Raw genomic sequence first — 15,967 nt, 5'->3', positions numbered from 1 at the left:
TATATAATATATATGAATGATGAATAACCCCACATGGGATGTTACATGAAAATCCCTATGAATTAATTAAATGTAAATGTGTTAACAAGAGTAATTCTTAAAAATGATCAGGTAAAATTGAAGCAAATTGCATAAGGTACATGCACCTGCATTATATTTTTATAAATTAATACACACAAAAATACTATAAAATTGGGATTATAATTAGACACATCTCAGAATTATAGCTATGTATGGAGAGGAAGAGAGGGTAGAAGAAATGGGGCAGGGATACACAGTGGGCCTAACTAGATGCTTAATTGTCTTTTCAAAAGTATGTGAAATAAATTATAATATTTCAATATTTAACAAATTTAAATGTAACTACTATGCATTTTGTTATATTTCTTATAGTCCTTTGTATGTCTGAATTATTTCCCAATATAAAAAGAAAGAAAAATTAACTGAACTTTTTGGAAAACACTTCTTAAGTGTAGAAGTATAGGAATAATATATCTAAGTTCATGACAATAAATATTTTTCACAGAATTGCTGATAGTTTAAACAAGTGGATAGTCATAATACTCACCATTTGATGCTGTAAAATCAATAGCCACTGTGAAATTGATCTGCGTTCTAGAATAAAAGTAAATAAGAATCATTAATGATTAACTTTGTAGAAAAGAGTTTGATTTCTATATGTGTTATGTTTTTCAACATCACTCAGTTTTCTTATACACAGCATAGCATCACACAGTTTTACAAGGTAAGAAGTTGGCAGAACACGTTTAAAATCATACAACTGTAAAATAAAAATAAAGTGCCAGGAATAGAGATAGTGCCTTTAAGGGCGCTATTAAGTCAAACTTCAAAAAACTGTTTGCTAGACTGTAGCACTTCTTACTAATTTGCTTTCAAAACTATTTTATAATCATTGTAAAATTATTATGCCCTCAAAAGTATGGCATAGATAAAATCATGTATCTTTAATAATATTCCTTAAACTAATTCTTTCCAACAATCCTGAAAATATGGATTTCTTTTTTTCTTCTTTCCTCCGAAGTGAAGTGTTTCAGATACTGAACTATCCATCCCTCAGTGATCACAGCATTTCTGAGTATATGTGTGTCCATTTGGAGAGACAGATAAATGTTTATATAGATACAACTGGTTATATACAGTTTAAATTTGCAGCACATGGTAGCTACCCAAAATTATCTTACTAGTTAGTTTTTACTTTTCCTTTCTTCTTTTCTATACAAACCAAAGAGATAGCTTGTATAGAAAATTCATTCTTTGGATAGACCCCTGACTCTTTCTGTATATAATTCCACCTCTTTCTCACCAAAGAAGGCATAAAAACACAAGTGACAAGATATGATTGCTAGAATAGCCTATGATCATATTTAATTTGGAAAATAATTTTAAATAAAAGAGTAAATCATTTGAAAACATGAGTGCTTAGATTATTTTTAGTAACAAATTACTTCTGACACCCAGCAACTGATTTAACCTTCAAAGTCTGGAACTGCTGTTTACAAGGTGGCAGTGGTGGTGATGCTGATGGGGGGTAATACGGCGTAGGGTCCCTTGTACTCCTCTTAGTATAAAGTATAGTGATATTTCTTTCCTCTTCTAAAAATGCATCCAGAAAAGCCCTAATACTATTCAGGTATTGAAATAAATTCTCCCCATTTTTTTCCCCTAAGGAATGAAAACCCTGTTGTGCTTTACATTTAGTCAAAACGAATACAGACCCTCTTTATAGTTATATGGTAGTTTTTTTCACAGGATAGAAATTGGGTTTATAGGCTAAGAATATAGGCTAATTCGAAACAACACTAACCATTATGAACAAAAATGAATTAAAAACCTTGAGAGAGAGAATACAGTGAGACATTGGGAGAACCGTCTGAGATAATAAATCCCTTGGAGGAACTGAAGCAGCCACCATCAGCAGGACGCTTAGCATTCCGCTGCTAGGAGAGAGCGACTGGCATATACTGAGTAGTAAGGTGCGTTAGAACGGGGGTGTAGAGAAGTTTTGAGTCTGAAAGAACTGGGTTTGAATTCAAGTAACTTGGCGACATTACACAAGTTTCAAAACCCTCAGAGGGCAGGCAGCTGGCAGAGATAAAGCAATGACTGACAGAAAGACTCCATGAACTCTATCTATTTACCCATCTATTTATATATGTATTTATATATCTATATATACACACACACATATACACACACATACATTTAAATGTGTTTTTACATAGATTATATTAATTAACATCATACTAATTTTTAAGAGACGACACTATTCTCCTTTTACAGACAAGGAAACCTATGCTCACAAAATGTAATAACTTTCCACACAAGTAACAAATGTCAGTATTGGAATTTGAATTCACATCTAACCCCAAAGACCATATTTGTACACTCTATACTACTATAATTCTGCAATTAAATATTTGTGAACTGCTTGGCTGTAACAAGAACACAATAAAGGGTAGTGATGATTATGTTGCAAACCTAAAAATGATACTACACAATCCTTAATGATAAAGAAACAGGTATATTCTTGTGCTTGGCAAATTTGTCCTTCAACCAAGTATGTAACCAAATACGTAAATAACAAAATTATTGGTGTAAATGCCTTTTTATGTTATTTTATTCAAATGACACCTCCTTAGGAAAAATCATCACTGGGCTTTCAGAACAGTTATTTCTTTTAAGCACATCATTAGGGCTAATATAGGAGTTGACTCTTGGTTCAAGGTCCCTTAGGTTGAAGAGTGTGGACACCTTGTCTTGATTCAACCTCTCTTATTGTGACACTCTTATTCAACTCTCTCATTGTCTGCATGATGCTTTCCACATATTGAAACCTCACTGCATTTATTGGGTGAATGAGTGCATTCTTTTCATGACTGTTTCTAGTATGTTCTCCACAGTAGCCCAGGATATATAGCATAAACACCAACTTCTTAAAAGCAGATAGAAAACTGCCCTAATCTGAGATCCAAAGGTCCTTTCAAAGCTAAAGCTGTGCCTAGCCAAGCTACAAAGAAAAGGTATGACTATGCACTGAAGAACTATACTTAGATGAGAATAAGAGAGGAGATATTATCAGACCTTACTGAAACCTCTAGTTAGCTCAACAAAATGAATTGCAAAACCAAGTAGATGAGGTAAAAGAAAATCACAAAGGGTTAAAAAAAAGAAAAGAAGAAAGAAATGAAGGAAGGAAGGAAGGAAGGGAGAGAGGAAGAGTGAGGAGAGAGGGAGGCAGTTCCAGGAAACCCTTTGAAGTTTTGAAGCCTAGGACATTCCCAGACTGAACAGGAAAGATGGGTGCGTTCAGCACTAAACCACAACTTAGGCCATTTGGCAATTGTGGCGTATCAGAGAATCTCAGCAAGTAAAACAGAATCCTTGATACATATCTGGTGGTTAACACATCAAGATTTGATTAATTCTTTGCTTCACTCTACATGTCAGAAAGAATCTCTCTCCTTTACTATTCAGAACCAGCAGTATGGAAGTCAGATGAGAAATATGACGACTCATTACATAAAACACTTCATGGTTCTAACAGTCTCAGCCTATTATCACACCACATGGATTTTTCCATTTAAAAAACTACAGTTCAACGATTTTTTATTGAGCATCTTCTGAATGCCAAGCACTGTGCTAAGAAAATAGGAGCAGACCAAATACTACCCTTGACAATTCCAGCTTTGCTACTATTAAAAATAATGGCAAAACAGCAGAGAAGTTTTCACTGAATTCATAATCAACAGCAAAACCTAAAACTCTACTGTGCATTTGCTGCAGATAACCCCTTATTCTTTCCCATGATTCCCAAGAGTTTCCACTCCTATTACCATGTATGCTTACATACCAAGTGACATTCTATGTATTTTGAAAATATTAACTAATAAAAATTTTTAAAGTTGCTAGCAATATATATAAACTATAACTTTAGAAGACTGGCTTCTTAACTCACTTTTTTTGTCCTAGAAATAAACCAAACAAAATACCTTTATCAATAATCCTGTTTTTCTTTTTCATTCTTTAATATTGCTTGAAGCCTGATGTTGGAGAAAAAAAATCAATCACCTGTCAAAGTAAAGACCCTGAATTTGCACAAGATGACTCTTGGCAGCGTTTTCAAAAAACTATCACACAGAAATCCTCAGAACAGTTTGCTTAAGAAGCATTACTTTAGCTGTCATTTTATGTGTTAGACAAAAAAGAGCAGGATTTCAAGAAACCCGATAAGAGTGCTATATTCTAGAGTAGAAAAAAGGCATGCCTGACAAGTTTCATGAGTTAGTAGTAACATCTCATGAGAATTCTCCATGCATATGTCCTACTACTACTAAAATACATACTTGGAATATGTCCTTATTTTACTCTGTCAAAAGCTGAGAATGACAGAGAAATCAGATGTCAAGATGGAAGATTAAACTAGCACAGCAAGGAGCCACAGAGAACAAGTATACATGCTCAAGCCAGAAAACTACACATATTTACGTGTGGGCATGCACAAGTGCACACATGCATGCGTGTGCACACACACACACGCACACACCCAGGACTACCATCTTAGATAACCTTGCCACAGCTGGCGTTATGAACTAATTACTGAGAACTAACTCCTGGGATGGGGAGGTGCAGAAAAATTGTTTTACTTTCTTCCTGACTTCAAATCGTATCAGCTGTACAAACGGAACATTAACAATATGAAAGATACACTTTCCCCATCCTTTTTAAAATTCACCTTGACAAATTCAGAGTCAGATCCACTAGCTGCTGGGACTTAGAACCTGTAGATGCAGTTGGACACACACCTGACTAACATTGCTCTCTTTCTTGTCACCCTGATTCCTAGATGATGCTCCTGCCTTGATTTCTTATGTGCAGTCCAGTTCACACTTCAGTTCTGGAACCTTCCCTGACCGCCTGGTCACCTGCCTCAGGCACTATCCTCCTGCCTAGCCCCTCTTAGCTCCGGGTCAGCGTGGGCTAACTCTGAACCCATTTCTGCCCCACCTCTTCCCTCTTTCTTAAAAGTTGTCCAACTACCTGGATGACAACACAGGCAGCTGCCACATTCGAAATTTTGCTGCGTCTTCAAAATTCTTGCTTCCCGTGCCCGTCAACTACTCACAGGATTAACAGCCCTCAAGTGAGATCTGCTATAATGAGGCCAGGCTCTGAGATGCACAATGCAAATTTAAATACAAATTCTTTCACCCATCAGCTACGTGATCTTGGAAAATGGTTAAGGATGACAAAAACCTTCTTGGGGTTGTTGTGAGGACGAGAAAAGCACCTGTCCCTCAGTGGGCACTGGGTGAATGGCTATGATGACTACTGTCACCATTAGAGATGCTAGTTTTTGGACCTGAATTCAGCAATTTCCTTGACAACTGGAGGGTGCGGTGCTTATCGAATTTGTGGATCTACCAGCTTCAGGTCGTGCCTCAGAACCTGACCCTTCCAGGTCAGGTTTCTTCTCCTTTGCATCAGCTGCTAAGGTCCCAAGCTGCCAGCACAAATGATCTAACCGTGATAGAAGGGGTCACCTGGGTGCTTCCTCTAACAAAATCCCTGTGCATGAAGTAGTTGTAGCTCTGACCCCTGCCTCATTCTCCTTCCTATCCTTCCCAAGCACTCGGGATTTCTGAAGGATCGCTAAATGTCAAAAATAAGAACAAAAAGAAGCCAGAGAAACAATTGATGTGATTCTTCAACTATTTATGCTAATATTCTTGGTCGTTACTAAATCTAGTTCTCATAAATCAATAAATCTTTTTGGTTTCTGTGGACTTTGGAGGTGGATTTCAGCATTTTTTAATGCACTAGGAATGTGCTAAAGTACAACTTCACAAGATCCTACAGCTCAAGAACTCCTCATCAAGGAAGGGATGCAGGATGACTAATCTTTTTTAAACCAGTTTAGAAAATATCTCATAAATGATGAAATCAAAACAAACAAAATATCAACCCCAAACCAAAAATACAGAACTAAAGTGAGGTAGGTGCTGTGGTAGCAATGAAGCCTAGTAGAAAGAGTACGAACTTTTGGCTTACAGGTTGGAGTTTGAAACCCAGAATCCTAACTAGCTAGCTTTGCAAAACTATCAAGTCTCTGAGCCTCAGTGGTCTATTATGATATATAGGTAACGGCTACTTGGAAGGAGTCCTCTGATTACTAGAAATAAAACCCTGCATGTGATGAATATTCTACATGCCGGGGGACTAATGTCCTCATCCATCTGTGTCATCCTCTCCCGGTGCATAGGAATCCTTTCCTGTTGGGTCAGAAGAAACAGTCCTTTCTATGCTTTAACATATATTCCTTTATTCTTCCCATAGTGCCAGTCAGCGGTGTACCAAGGATGGGGCAATGAGCCTCCAGCCAGAGCAATAGGGGGCGCGCTGTCTATGAGAACTTAAAAACAATAATGTAATCTTCCCCTACTAGTCTACATTTTAATATCACCATCACACCAGCAAATCTCGGCAGGGTCAGTGATGAATTCTCCTCCTCTACCAGCACCTGCCCTTAGTCAGCCACTCTGGTTTCTCTGTTTCTCTTCCCCCAGCTCCCAACCTATCAACTGCCCACCAGAGAGACAGCGTGGCTACAAGCGTGCAGGCTGATCATGAAACATAACGCAAACCGTCGGACACAAAACAGTCAATAGTTCGGCTCCATTAGCACTAGTATCAGTGGTGACTCGTCCGTGCAGTTTCCTTGGACTTTGAAATGCAGAGCAGAGGAAAAAAAATCATTTGAAAAATAACCTAAGCTTGCAATGAAACCACAATCTCAAAGGATAAAACTGGACATCTCTACTTTTAAAGCGTGAATTTTGCACGTGCAAAAATTAGAACAAGCATTAGCCAGAGCCATGTTGCTGAGTTTGAATGCACTGCAAAAGCATCTCTTCTAGATCTTAGTTTAGATGGGTTTAGTTCGGTGTGATAACGTTCTGTGTGAATGTATTTATAGAAGGCAGAACGGCCTTATTTGTATTAGTTCTTTTTGCTTTCGGTGCTGCAGGGTCTGGCCCTCCCCTGAGTTGATGAATACAGAACACTTGGGTCCCACGATGAGACGCACTATAAAAAATGCTAGATATGCATATTCAGTTGTCAGATAAGAAACTTGATTAGGAAAAGCAATCCTCAGAGCGCTGTGCGTATTGGCAGGATGGGATCCCTGAGCAATATTTCAATGTCATATCACCAATTATATAAAACTAAGGCAAACCTTTTAGAGCATCACTGCACTTGCTTAAATATTTTTAAGGAAAAAAAATCTTAATGGAGTCTGTTGATCACAAACCCATCTTTAAAATCAGCTGCATCAAGAAGCCCATTTAGCCTTTAAAATTAACTTATAATAAGTAGGTATCTCTTTTCTTTCTCTAAGATATCTTACTTCTTCCAAGTGGGATATAAGCCTTTTATCTGTAATTTCAGACAAATTTTAGATTCTGGGTTAAGTGTTTGGGCCGAGATTGGAATGGGAGGAATGTCTTGGTTTTCCACCAAAGAGAACTGAACTACAAAGAATGAACTTTGATTGACTTTGTGAATTTGAATGTGCTTTTTTTCTCTCTCCATGTCTCTGATAACTGGGACAATTACCACCAATGAAATCATGATGATCAAATCAGATAAGATATACTAGAACTTGAAACAAACTGAAATTACTCAGAAAAATGATAGCTAGCATTTAGAGGGTTAAGTGTATGCCTTTAATCCACTTGGCCACTCTCCAAGACGGGCATTATTATTTTTATTCCCATTTCATAGAAGTGGAAATAGGTTATGCTAACAAGAGGCAGGTCTAGGATTTGAATTAGGCAGATAAAGCTGAAATCACACTCTTGGCCACTACTACGCACTGCCTCAGTTATCAGCAACCACATCTTTGCAATTGACTTGACTTTTTGAGAAACATTTACCTCTTATTTTGATCCCCAGAATTGCCTACCAAGCGTCTCCTGTATTATCCTCTTTCGTATTGCCTTTTCTGTTAAGATGTGAGGAAAATAAGTGGCTCATGTATCTAATCTTGATCTTGTCTTTTTTCCAAGTTACTAGAAACCCAGATAGAGTTAAGATGAGATAATTTCTGCAGAGGCCACACAAAAGCATGTTTTCTTATCGCCGAAAGCCTGGCCTCTCTGTTTTGTTCGGGGAACGGTATGAGACACACAAGGAAGGTCACAGGATGATAAAGCCCGTGATGATACAGACACGGAGGTTTGTGATCCACTTCACTCAATTCTCCCTCTCTTTGCTTAAAAGTCCTATTTGGTCATCACATTTCATTACATTAAGAGATTTGGAGAGAAGCGTGTAAAGTCAGGCTTAACATGGTTTTCTAATTAATCCATATTTTTTCAATGGCTAACTTGTGTTCAGCTTTATAAAAATATTTTCAAATAGCTAGTCTCTTTGAGAAGACAAATCATTCAAATGAACAATTAGAAAGACACCCAGAGAAAATAGCAACCACTGGATGTAAATGATAGGAGTGTGGGCAGCTCACTGTGACCAGCCGGACGAGTTTGGGCTTTCTTCAGAGAAAGAAAATGACAGTCTGTAGACCTGCAGCTTTCTAATACATTCAATTTTGTCATAAAAATATAGACAAGGGCTTCATGTTGACATGAAATTCTGGTAGCTTAGAGGGACTCTGCAGAGTTTGTGATCTGTTTTTCCCCTTTATCTGCCAAAGAGATGTGGAAACTTTATAGATATTTGCGCTTGGTCGTGTTAGCAGGGGAATAAAGAGTTTCACAAAGACTTAAGATACCCAGAGACTGAAGGACAGACCAAACCAAATAGGTATTTGTGATTCTGCCCTCAGATACATACAGTATGAGTTGTTGGGAATATGGAAATATGTATTTTACAAATCTGTAGAGATCAGTAAGCCATTGCACAAGTAATAATAAATTATAATAATGAGGTGATACCCTAAAGGAGTATTTTAGATTTCAGAACAGTCTGTGACTTTGAGCCAATCTGGCATTATCTTTATTAATGATCACTGGGATACTCAATGCCATGGATTGAGGATTAGGGAATAAACATCTCTAGTAGGCAATTACATCCGACTTTTAGAATTTAAAGCTATCTCTCTATAAGTAAAGAAAGTATCCCCTGGGGTAAATATACAGAGTATGATTAAAAATAATGACTCCAGGGTCAACATCCAGAAGAGACAATCAGTTTTCATCACTTCACAGTTAAAATTCCTTTGTGGATATTATTCTTCTAGTTAGAAAACTCTACTCCCTCAAGTCATAAAATGTACCTTATGCTCTGGGAAAAGCATGGTACTGCTTAACCAAAAAAAAAAAAAAAAAGAAAAAAAGAAAGAAAAAAACTTCTAAAAATTAGATTTTTATTTCACAGAATATTTTGTATAAAAATCAGATCTTGGTTAGCTGAGAATGCATCTGTCTCATCTGCTCACTGTGTGCCTGAATTCATAAACCTGTTGACTACGGTTAACAGTGTTTTAGGAATCAGGACAGTGAATGAAAAGTAACAAGCTAACAAATTGGTTTCACAAACAATCAAGGTTATATTTTCATGTAAATATCTACATCAATGATGGCTGAAGTAACGGGAACTTCAAATGCCCAATACTAACAATTAGGCCCATAGAGAAATTCCTTTGAATGGAAAGATTTTGAAGGACTATGAAAACAATTTTGTTTAGTATTTAAATGTGTTCATTCTTAGCTCTGCATAATTCTACTTGGATTCACAAGAAAACAAATAACATTTCCTGTCATTTTTCTATTCAATCATTTCTTGTGAGATGAAACAAGAAGGGAGATGAAATTTTAAAGTGCAAATCAAGAATTTCTTTCCAAGAGTTTCATCACGATGTGTTAGCCCTGCTTGTTCCCGGTCAGTCACCTGTTCTGCCCCATCTCTGTTCTCACGCTCCCACCCATCTATTTAAGGCAAATGGTTTATAATATGGATGTAGAGAACACAATGAAATTCAGGAGAACTTCAACTAAACTTTATTCTGGATGGCTCAGAGCCCACCAGAGTACCAACTTAATTGTTGTTACTCCTTTTTTATATGATGATTTCTCACCTTTTCTGAAGACCACTAGCTTCACGTGTCAATTAAGATTCAGTATGAGCATAACTCAACAACAGATTCTTCTGTAGGACTAGAAAGGATACGGTGAGCAGGTCTCTGAACTGATGTCACTGAAGTTGGCGACCAAACGGTCTATAAATACTGCAATAAATGCTGACATCTCAGCATATGAAGTTCAAAGTGAATAGTTAGTAGATTTATTTTAAAACATTGCATTAAATACATTGTTCCAATTGTTTCTGAAAAAAAAAAACCACTTTGGAAAGATGGTAGAGCATCTCTTCAAAAGGCTAAATTTGATCATCCCATAGATCTTCAAATGTCCTAATATGACCCCAAAATACTACTTTGGGTTGCTTGGCTGATTGCAGCCCAATGAATTGTTCTCCTGCACCACAACCTCAGGGTGAGGGCGAGGCCCGAGGGCCAAGGGACGAAGACTTTCCTCAGATGGTGCCCAAGAGCAAGAACATCAAGGGCTGAGGTGTGAATGCTGGGGAAGTGTAGCCGAAGGTGTGACCACACTAAAGGGGGACGCTGCCACCCACCTTTCTGCCTCCCATCCTCAGCTGAAAATACTCAATTTTTGTGTTGGGACTGGGGAAAGAAGGAAGAGAGGAAAAGAAAAAAAAATGGGGGGCAGGGTTTGAAATCTGTGTTTCCAAAGACACAGCTGTTTAAACACAGGCTTTACAAAGGACATCACAATAGCCGATAAACAGAGGTTTTCACATATAATATAAAAACTGGCAATGGTTTATAATATTTATCTACAAATCAGCAAAAATGGAAAAGCAGCAGCCCTATTCAGTAAGCTTTCATACACAAATGTTAGAAGTATGAATTGTTATTTCAGTAACACGATTTTGAAATATCTAACAAATTGCAAAATACACATACCATTTTCTCCAACAACACTATTTCCAGGAAGTGAACCTGTAGACGTGTTTAATGAGGTGCAGAAAAGTATGTACCAGGGTTTTACACTGCAGCCCTATTTAAAAGAGGAAAATAATGTGGATGCAATGGAAGTGGGTATCACAGGAAAATTTTAAACTAAATTATGTGCATCCTTATAATGGAAACTGTTAAAATAAAGTAGACATACCAGCACTGACAAACAGATATACGTGCACAATATATTTAATGAACAAAATTTACATTATAGAATATTGTGCATCACATGACCCACAGTTATAAAAACTAATGTTATGTGTTTGGTAATAAACACATTTCTAACAGTAATCTCTTGAGAGTATGATTATGGGGGAATCTACCTTCATACAAATTATTTTCATTTTTACCTAATTTTTCTTTTTACCATTGCACATTTCATGTTTATAATGTGAATCCAAAATATGAATATTTCTGTTTAAAATCTGGGAGATATAATATTTCTTGCCCCCAAACCTGAAAATGTAACACTAATAAGATACAAGTATTCTGTGGTTTTTGACAAAGGATTACTATAGAGAACACTAAATATTACTGGGGTGTTTAATAGTTTTCAGAATATTTTTTTAGTTCTAGGAGACTAGAAATTCTGACATTCACAAGAATCAATAGTTATTATCAAAACTATAGATAATTGTCAATTACTGTTTCATTCTAATTTAAAATGAATGCAGCTAATTCTATTCTATTTTGCTATTATTCAGAAATTTTGTGTAGTTATGGGTCTGCTTTTAATATGATGTGTCATCACTACAGTACCTTTATCTCCTTGAAGGTTGAGATTCCTTAATAGTAAAGGCAGAAAGCCTAAAAGGCTTACAATGTCTCAAGCAGGTAAAAAAAAAAACAAAAACAGGAAATCTATCAAGAAAAATAAAAATTATTTACAGAAAGATTTGGACTAGATGTTTGTAGCTACATTTCCATATTTGTGTTCTCCTTTTCAAAGTGCTATCATTTGTTATTTTCATACCAGTAGATGTTTAAGGACTACAGGAATATGAAACTCTATCATCACTTCTTAGAAAGTCCATCAGGTATTCTATTAAGTACATCTCCTGTTCAACGTGCATGATTCACAGTTTAGTCAGTTTTAATCTTCATAACTGTCTAATAATAAAATTCTTAGACATTCTGCATGTCAAGCATCATTTTCCCTTAGGCTACATAAATTAAATTGTAGTTTTGACTGGCAGCAATTAGATATAAATATATCTATACAAAGACTGAAATTAACAGTCCAACAAGTAAGTGAACTTCGTTGTAATTATTTTTAGAGAAAGAGCAAATGATCAATGTGACTATAACTCATGAGAGAAAGAGGGAGGGGAAAGCGGGTGAGCAGAAGGGGAAGGGGGCCAATGGACAGATGTCAATCCACATGAGGCACTTCGCTCAGGGCTTGACACATAATAAGTGTGGTCAGCAGATGCAATTACTATATGCAAACTACATTGTACCGTAAGCTGGTAGGTTAGAGTCAGTCTTCTCGAAGAATATAAACAATAACTTCAGAGCAAAGAGACATAGTTCACGAAAGGGTTGGAAAATCAGGTGGAAGGCCATTATCTACAGATGAAGTGCAGAACTACAGACATTCAGGGGAATTGCAGAAAACGGAAACTTAGCTATAGGAAATGATTTGCCTGTCATTATCTAGCATGCGGAGTATCACAATAAAGCCAGACCCCTCACAATATCATTACTAAAAATTCCAATTTAAATTGTTTGCTCGATTGCTTACAAGTCCTTTAGAGCAAAGACATGCATAATACAATACATATTTGCATTTCATGATCAAAAGGAACAACATATTGATAACTGTATATTACAAATATTACAAATATAATGTAACATGTATACAAAGATGCACATGTATTACATTTACCTTTATATAAAAATAATGGATTATCTGTACTGTCTTTTAGAGAATATGGTTTATAAAAATTGATGTAAGCCAAGTTAGATTAATTATGTAGTGAAATTCAAACTCTTTCCGCAGACCCCATCTGTGTATCAAAAAGGAGTTCTTATAAAAGTCTTGGGAAGGCAGGACTGGAACAAAGTGTACATCATAACTTGGGCTTCATTTATATACAGACTTCGGGCAGAAAAAGGTCACTAGCATTTCTTTCAGCACAGACAGTGCCCTAAGGAGGAGTGTATAAGGCAAAAAAAAAAAAAAAAGAATGTTGGAGGTAGTGAGCAGCAGAAAAATAGGACAGTGTGATAAGGTATGACTGTTATTGCTCTAGGTATTGCAGAAAACCCATTTCCTCTAATTGGCCATAAGCATCTTCAAAAGGATGTTAACCAAAAGAAGTGAGTTTTTGGGGTGTTGCCAATAAAACAAACATAAATGATACTTTTTGTAGCATATGTGTATGTTTCCAATAAAAGTGAAAATGTCTTTTACTGACACTCACATGAAAATATTACTGACCCAACATATTGAGTATTTCTTACACACACACACACACACACACACACACACACACACACACATTACACAAGCTCACAAAGCAAAACCAAAAGGAATTTTTAACATTTTGAAGCTTCACATCATTATTTCAACATGGCAATTATTGCCAGATATATCAAATACCTTTTTGTTAATTTAGAAAGAGTAGGTAAGGATGTCCTCTGTTTTACCATCTTTCTTCACTAATTATTATCTACAGCTACAAAGGAGTTTAACTATTTATGCAAGCATCTATTTTTTTAGGACAAATTCAATTATCATTTTCTCATCTTCTAAAGATAAAAATATGCACCCACATTGGAATATTAAAGAGTGTTGGCAAATATTTTTTCTACTTAGTATGTTTTCCTTTAACTTTATTGAAACGACTATTGCAATTTTGGAGTCTGTGCAGTCAGGTGAGAGGTTCAAGATGATTATGTGGAGAAAAGATGCTCCACTTGGGTAACTATCATTTATGTTTCTTTTGTCTCCTTTACTAAGAGCAAAATGGGACAAGCTCTCTGTTCTCTGGGAAACTATCCCTGCTCCTTGGACCCCCCTCATTCTCTCATCCCTTTCTTCCACCTCATGACAGTTTATCAGTGCATCAGTATTGGGAAAATAAATTTGCTAAATCATAACTAAGAAGAGGTTCACGGGAGTGTTGTCTCTGACTGCTGTTACCTGCCATGAAGTTACTCACTGTGTTCAAATGGGCCTCTCACCAGTTTTGTATATTGTAAATACAATGGGACAGCAAACTTATAACTAGAATATGTGAACATTTTAGGCTGTATGCTAATGGGTGATTTTTATCAATCTCTGGGGATGCTTGGTTAGGTAAAAAATGGGAACAACAAGGTTAAAAATATGAACAAAATTGGAAAAACTTCCCTATATACTAGGGTATAAGAATCCATGGTATGTTAGCAGGACCAATTCTGTCAGGGCTCTGGGAATATTTCAGGAATGGGTACAACCATTTTTTTTGGAAGTGTATTCCTGCCTGGAGCTCTGGAAGCAAATGAATGACTATTTACCATGCGTTTCTGCATTATGATTTTATGACAAGATACATTCTTTAATATTCTGGAGCTAGAACATAGATTTGCAACAAGCCCTCAAGCTTTTCTTCTATTTTGAAAATAATAAAAAGTATATCTAAGGAATTCCATATGTTAGGCAAATGAAACAGTCTTTGAAAGTTCATATAATAGCCTTATCTACGACTATTACTAACACAATAAAGTTTTTTTCTCTCTGTCAAAGAATAGTTAGAATTTTCCCCAAAAGTAATAGCTCTTGGCACATAAGTTTATCTCTGGAGGTCTGAAACAAAAGTGCAAAGTCCATCAAAATATAATAAAGGTGATCATTTCAGCTGCCTATTACCCAGTGATAACATTTGCTACACACATGGAAAGAAATGCTTAAGCAATGGAACAATTTCAGAGAATGACTTACCCTCCTTTAATATAGTCAAGGAATGAAACTTCTGTTTCTACCAAGAAAGAGAGTAAGGTTACCTGGGGAAAGAAAGAAAAGGAAGGAAAACAGAGCAGAATTACCTGCTAGAACTGACTGCAGTCTCAAATGGACTTTCTAATTAGCAGAGAGAAAATCGTATTTCCCGGCATTCTGACAATCAATATAGTGTTCTTTGTTACAATCTGCTAGGACTGATCATTCTTACATTTAACATCACCAGAAGGAAAGAGGCCAAAAAATTATTTAACTAACTCCTGTCTATAACCGGTTTACTTCCTTTGAAGAACAGGATGAAAATAATCTACAAGGACACGGTGTTATTACTTCTCATTTTAGATAAAAGGGAAGAGGAAAGGGAGCTGGAAAATGCTTAAAAAAGCTCAGAATCAGTGAGCTAAGCCATTCCAGGGGAGAGGTGCTTGGGTCACGGTCCTCGAATGATGTCATCTAATATTTTAATGTCATGCTTTACAGAAATTTGTACAAGGAAACTTGGAGAGAAGTTAGATTTTGCTGGTCTCCCAAGGAGAGTTCATCTTAAGATAAAATCTGCAGTGCATTTTTATGGAAATTTGAGGATTTTGATTTTTCACAGTTTCAGATATTTTATCTCTGCACCTTGCTGTGTTGATCTAGCCCAGCATTCCTACAGTTATTTTAATGCACGATAAACAAGTACTTTCACATCCCATGCGTCTTAATAGTTTAGTGCAGCCTGTAAAGAGTATCGTATTTCTTATTACCACTTAAGTGTGTTTGTGTCTGCTCTCTAGCAGTATTCCACCGAATGGAGAATTCTTAACAAAACTTCCACTTCCTTCAGAAGTCACGTGGCCCCTAGGACAACCGCAGAAAGCTGGGCCTCTACCTCCGGTAAGGTGTTCTCCAGTCTGACCATTCTCACAGCAGGCTGAGTTTGCTTTCATAAACCTTCA

At 36.5% G+C, this 15,967-nt stretch overlaps 1 protein-coding gene across 7 annotated transcripts in view; it reads right to left on the bottom strand.

Annotated features, from left to right (window-relative positions):
* CPNE8 (copine 8) overlaps positions 1–15,967 on the bottom strand; it is a 165,081-nt gene that overhangs the window by 33,479 nt on the left and 115,635 nt on the right. For 5 of the 7 annotated variants that reach the window (XM_037010073.2, XM_037010062.2, XM_073223160.1 and 2 more), the window contains 2 exons: positions 15,009–15,070; positions 569–615 (listed from right to left, as the gene is read on the bottom strand). In XM_037010073.2, coding sequence (XP_036865968.1) covers positions 569–615; positions 15,009–15,070 — 109 coding nt within the window. The remainder of the gene's footprint in view (positions 1–568; positions 616–15,008; positions 15,071–15,967) is intronic. The other 2 variants (XM_073223163.1, XM_073223164.1) reach the window with 1 other exon arrangement.

This window comes from Manis javanica, chromosome 15, assembly GCF_040802235.1.
Source record: "Manis javanica isolate MJ-LG chromosome 15, MJ_LKY, whole genome shotgun sequence".
Classification (NCBI taxonomy): Eukaryota; Metazoa; Chordata; class Mammalia; order Pholidota; family Manidae; genus Manis; species Manis javanica.
This window is presented reverse-complemented; position numbering and strand designations above follow the sequence as displayed.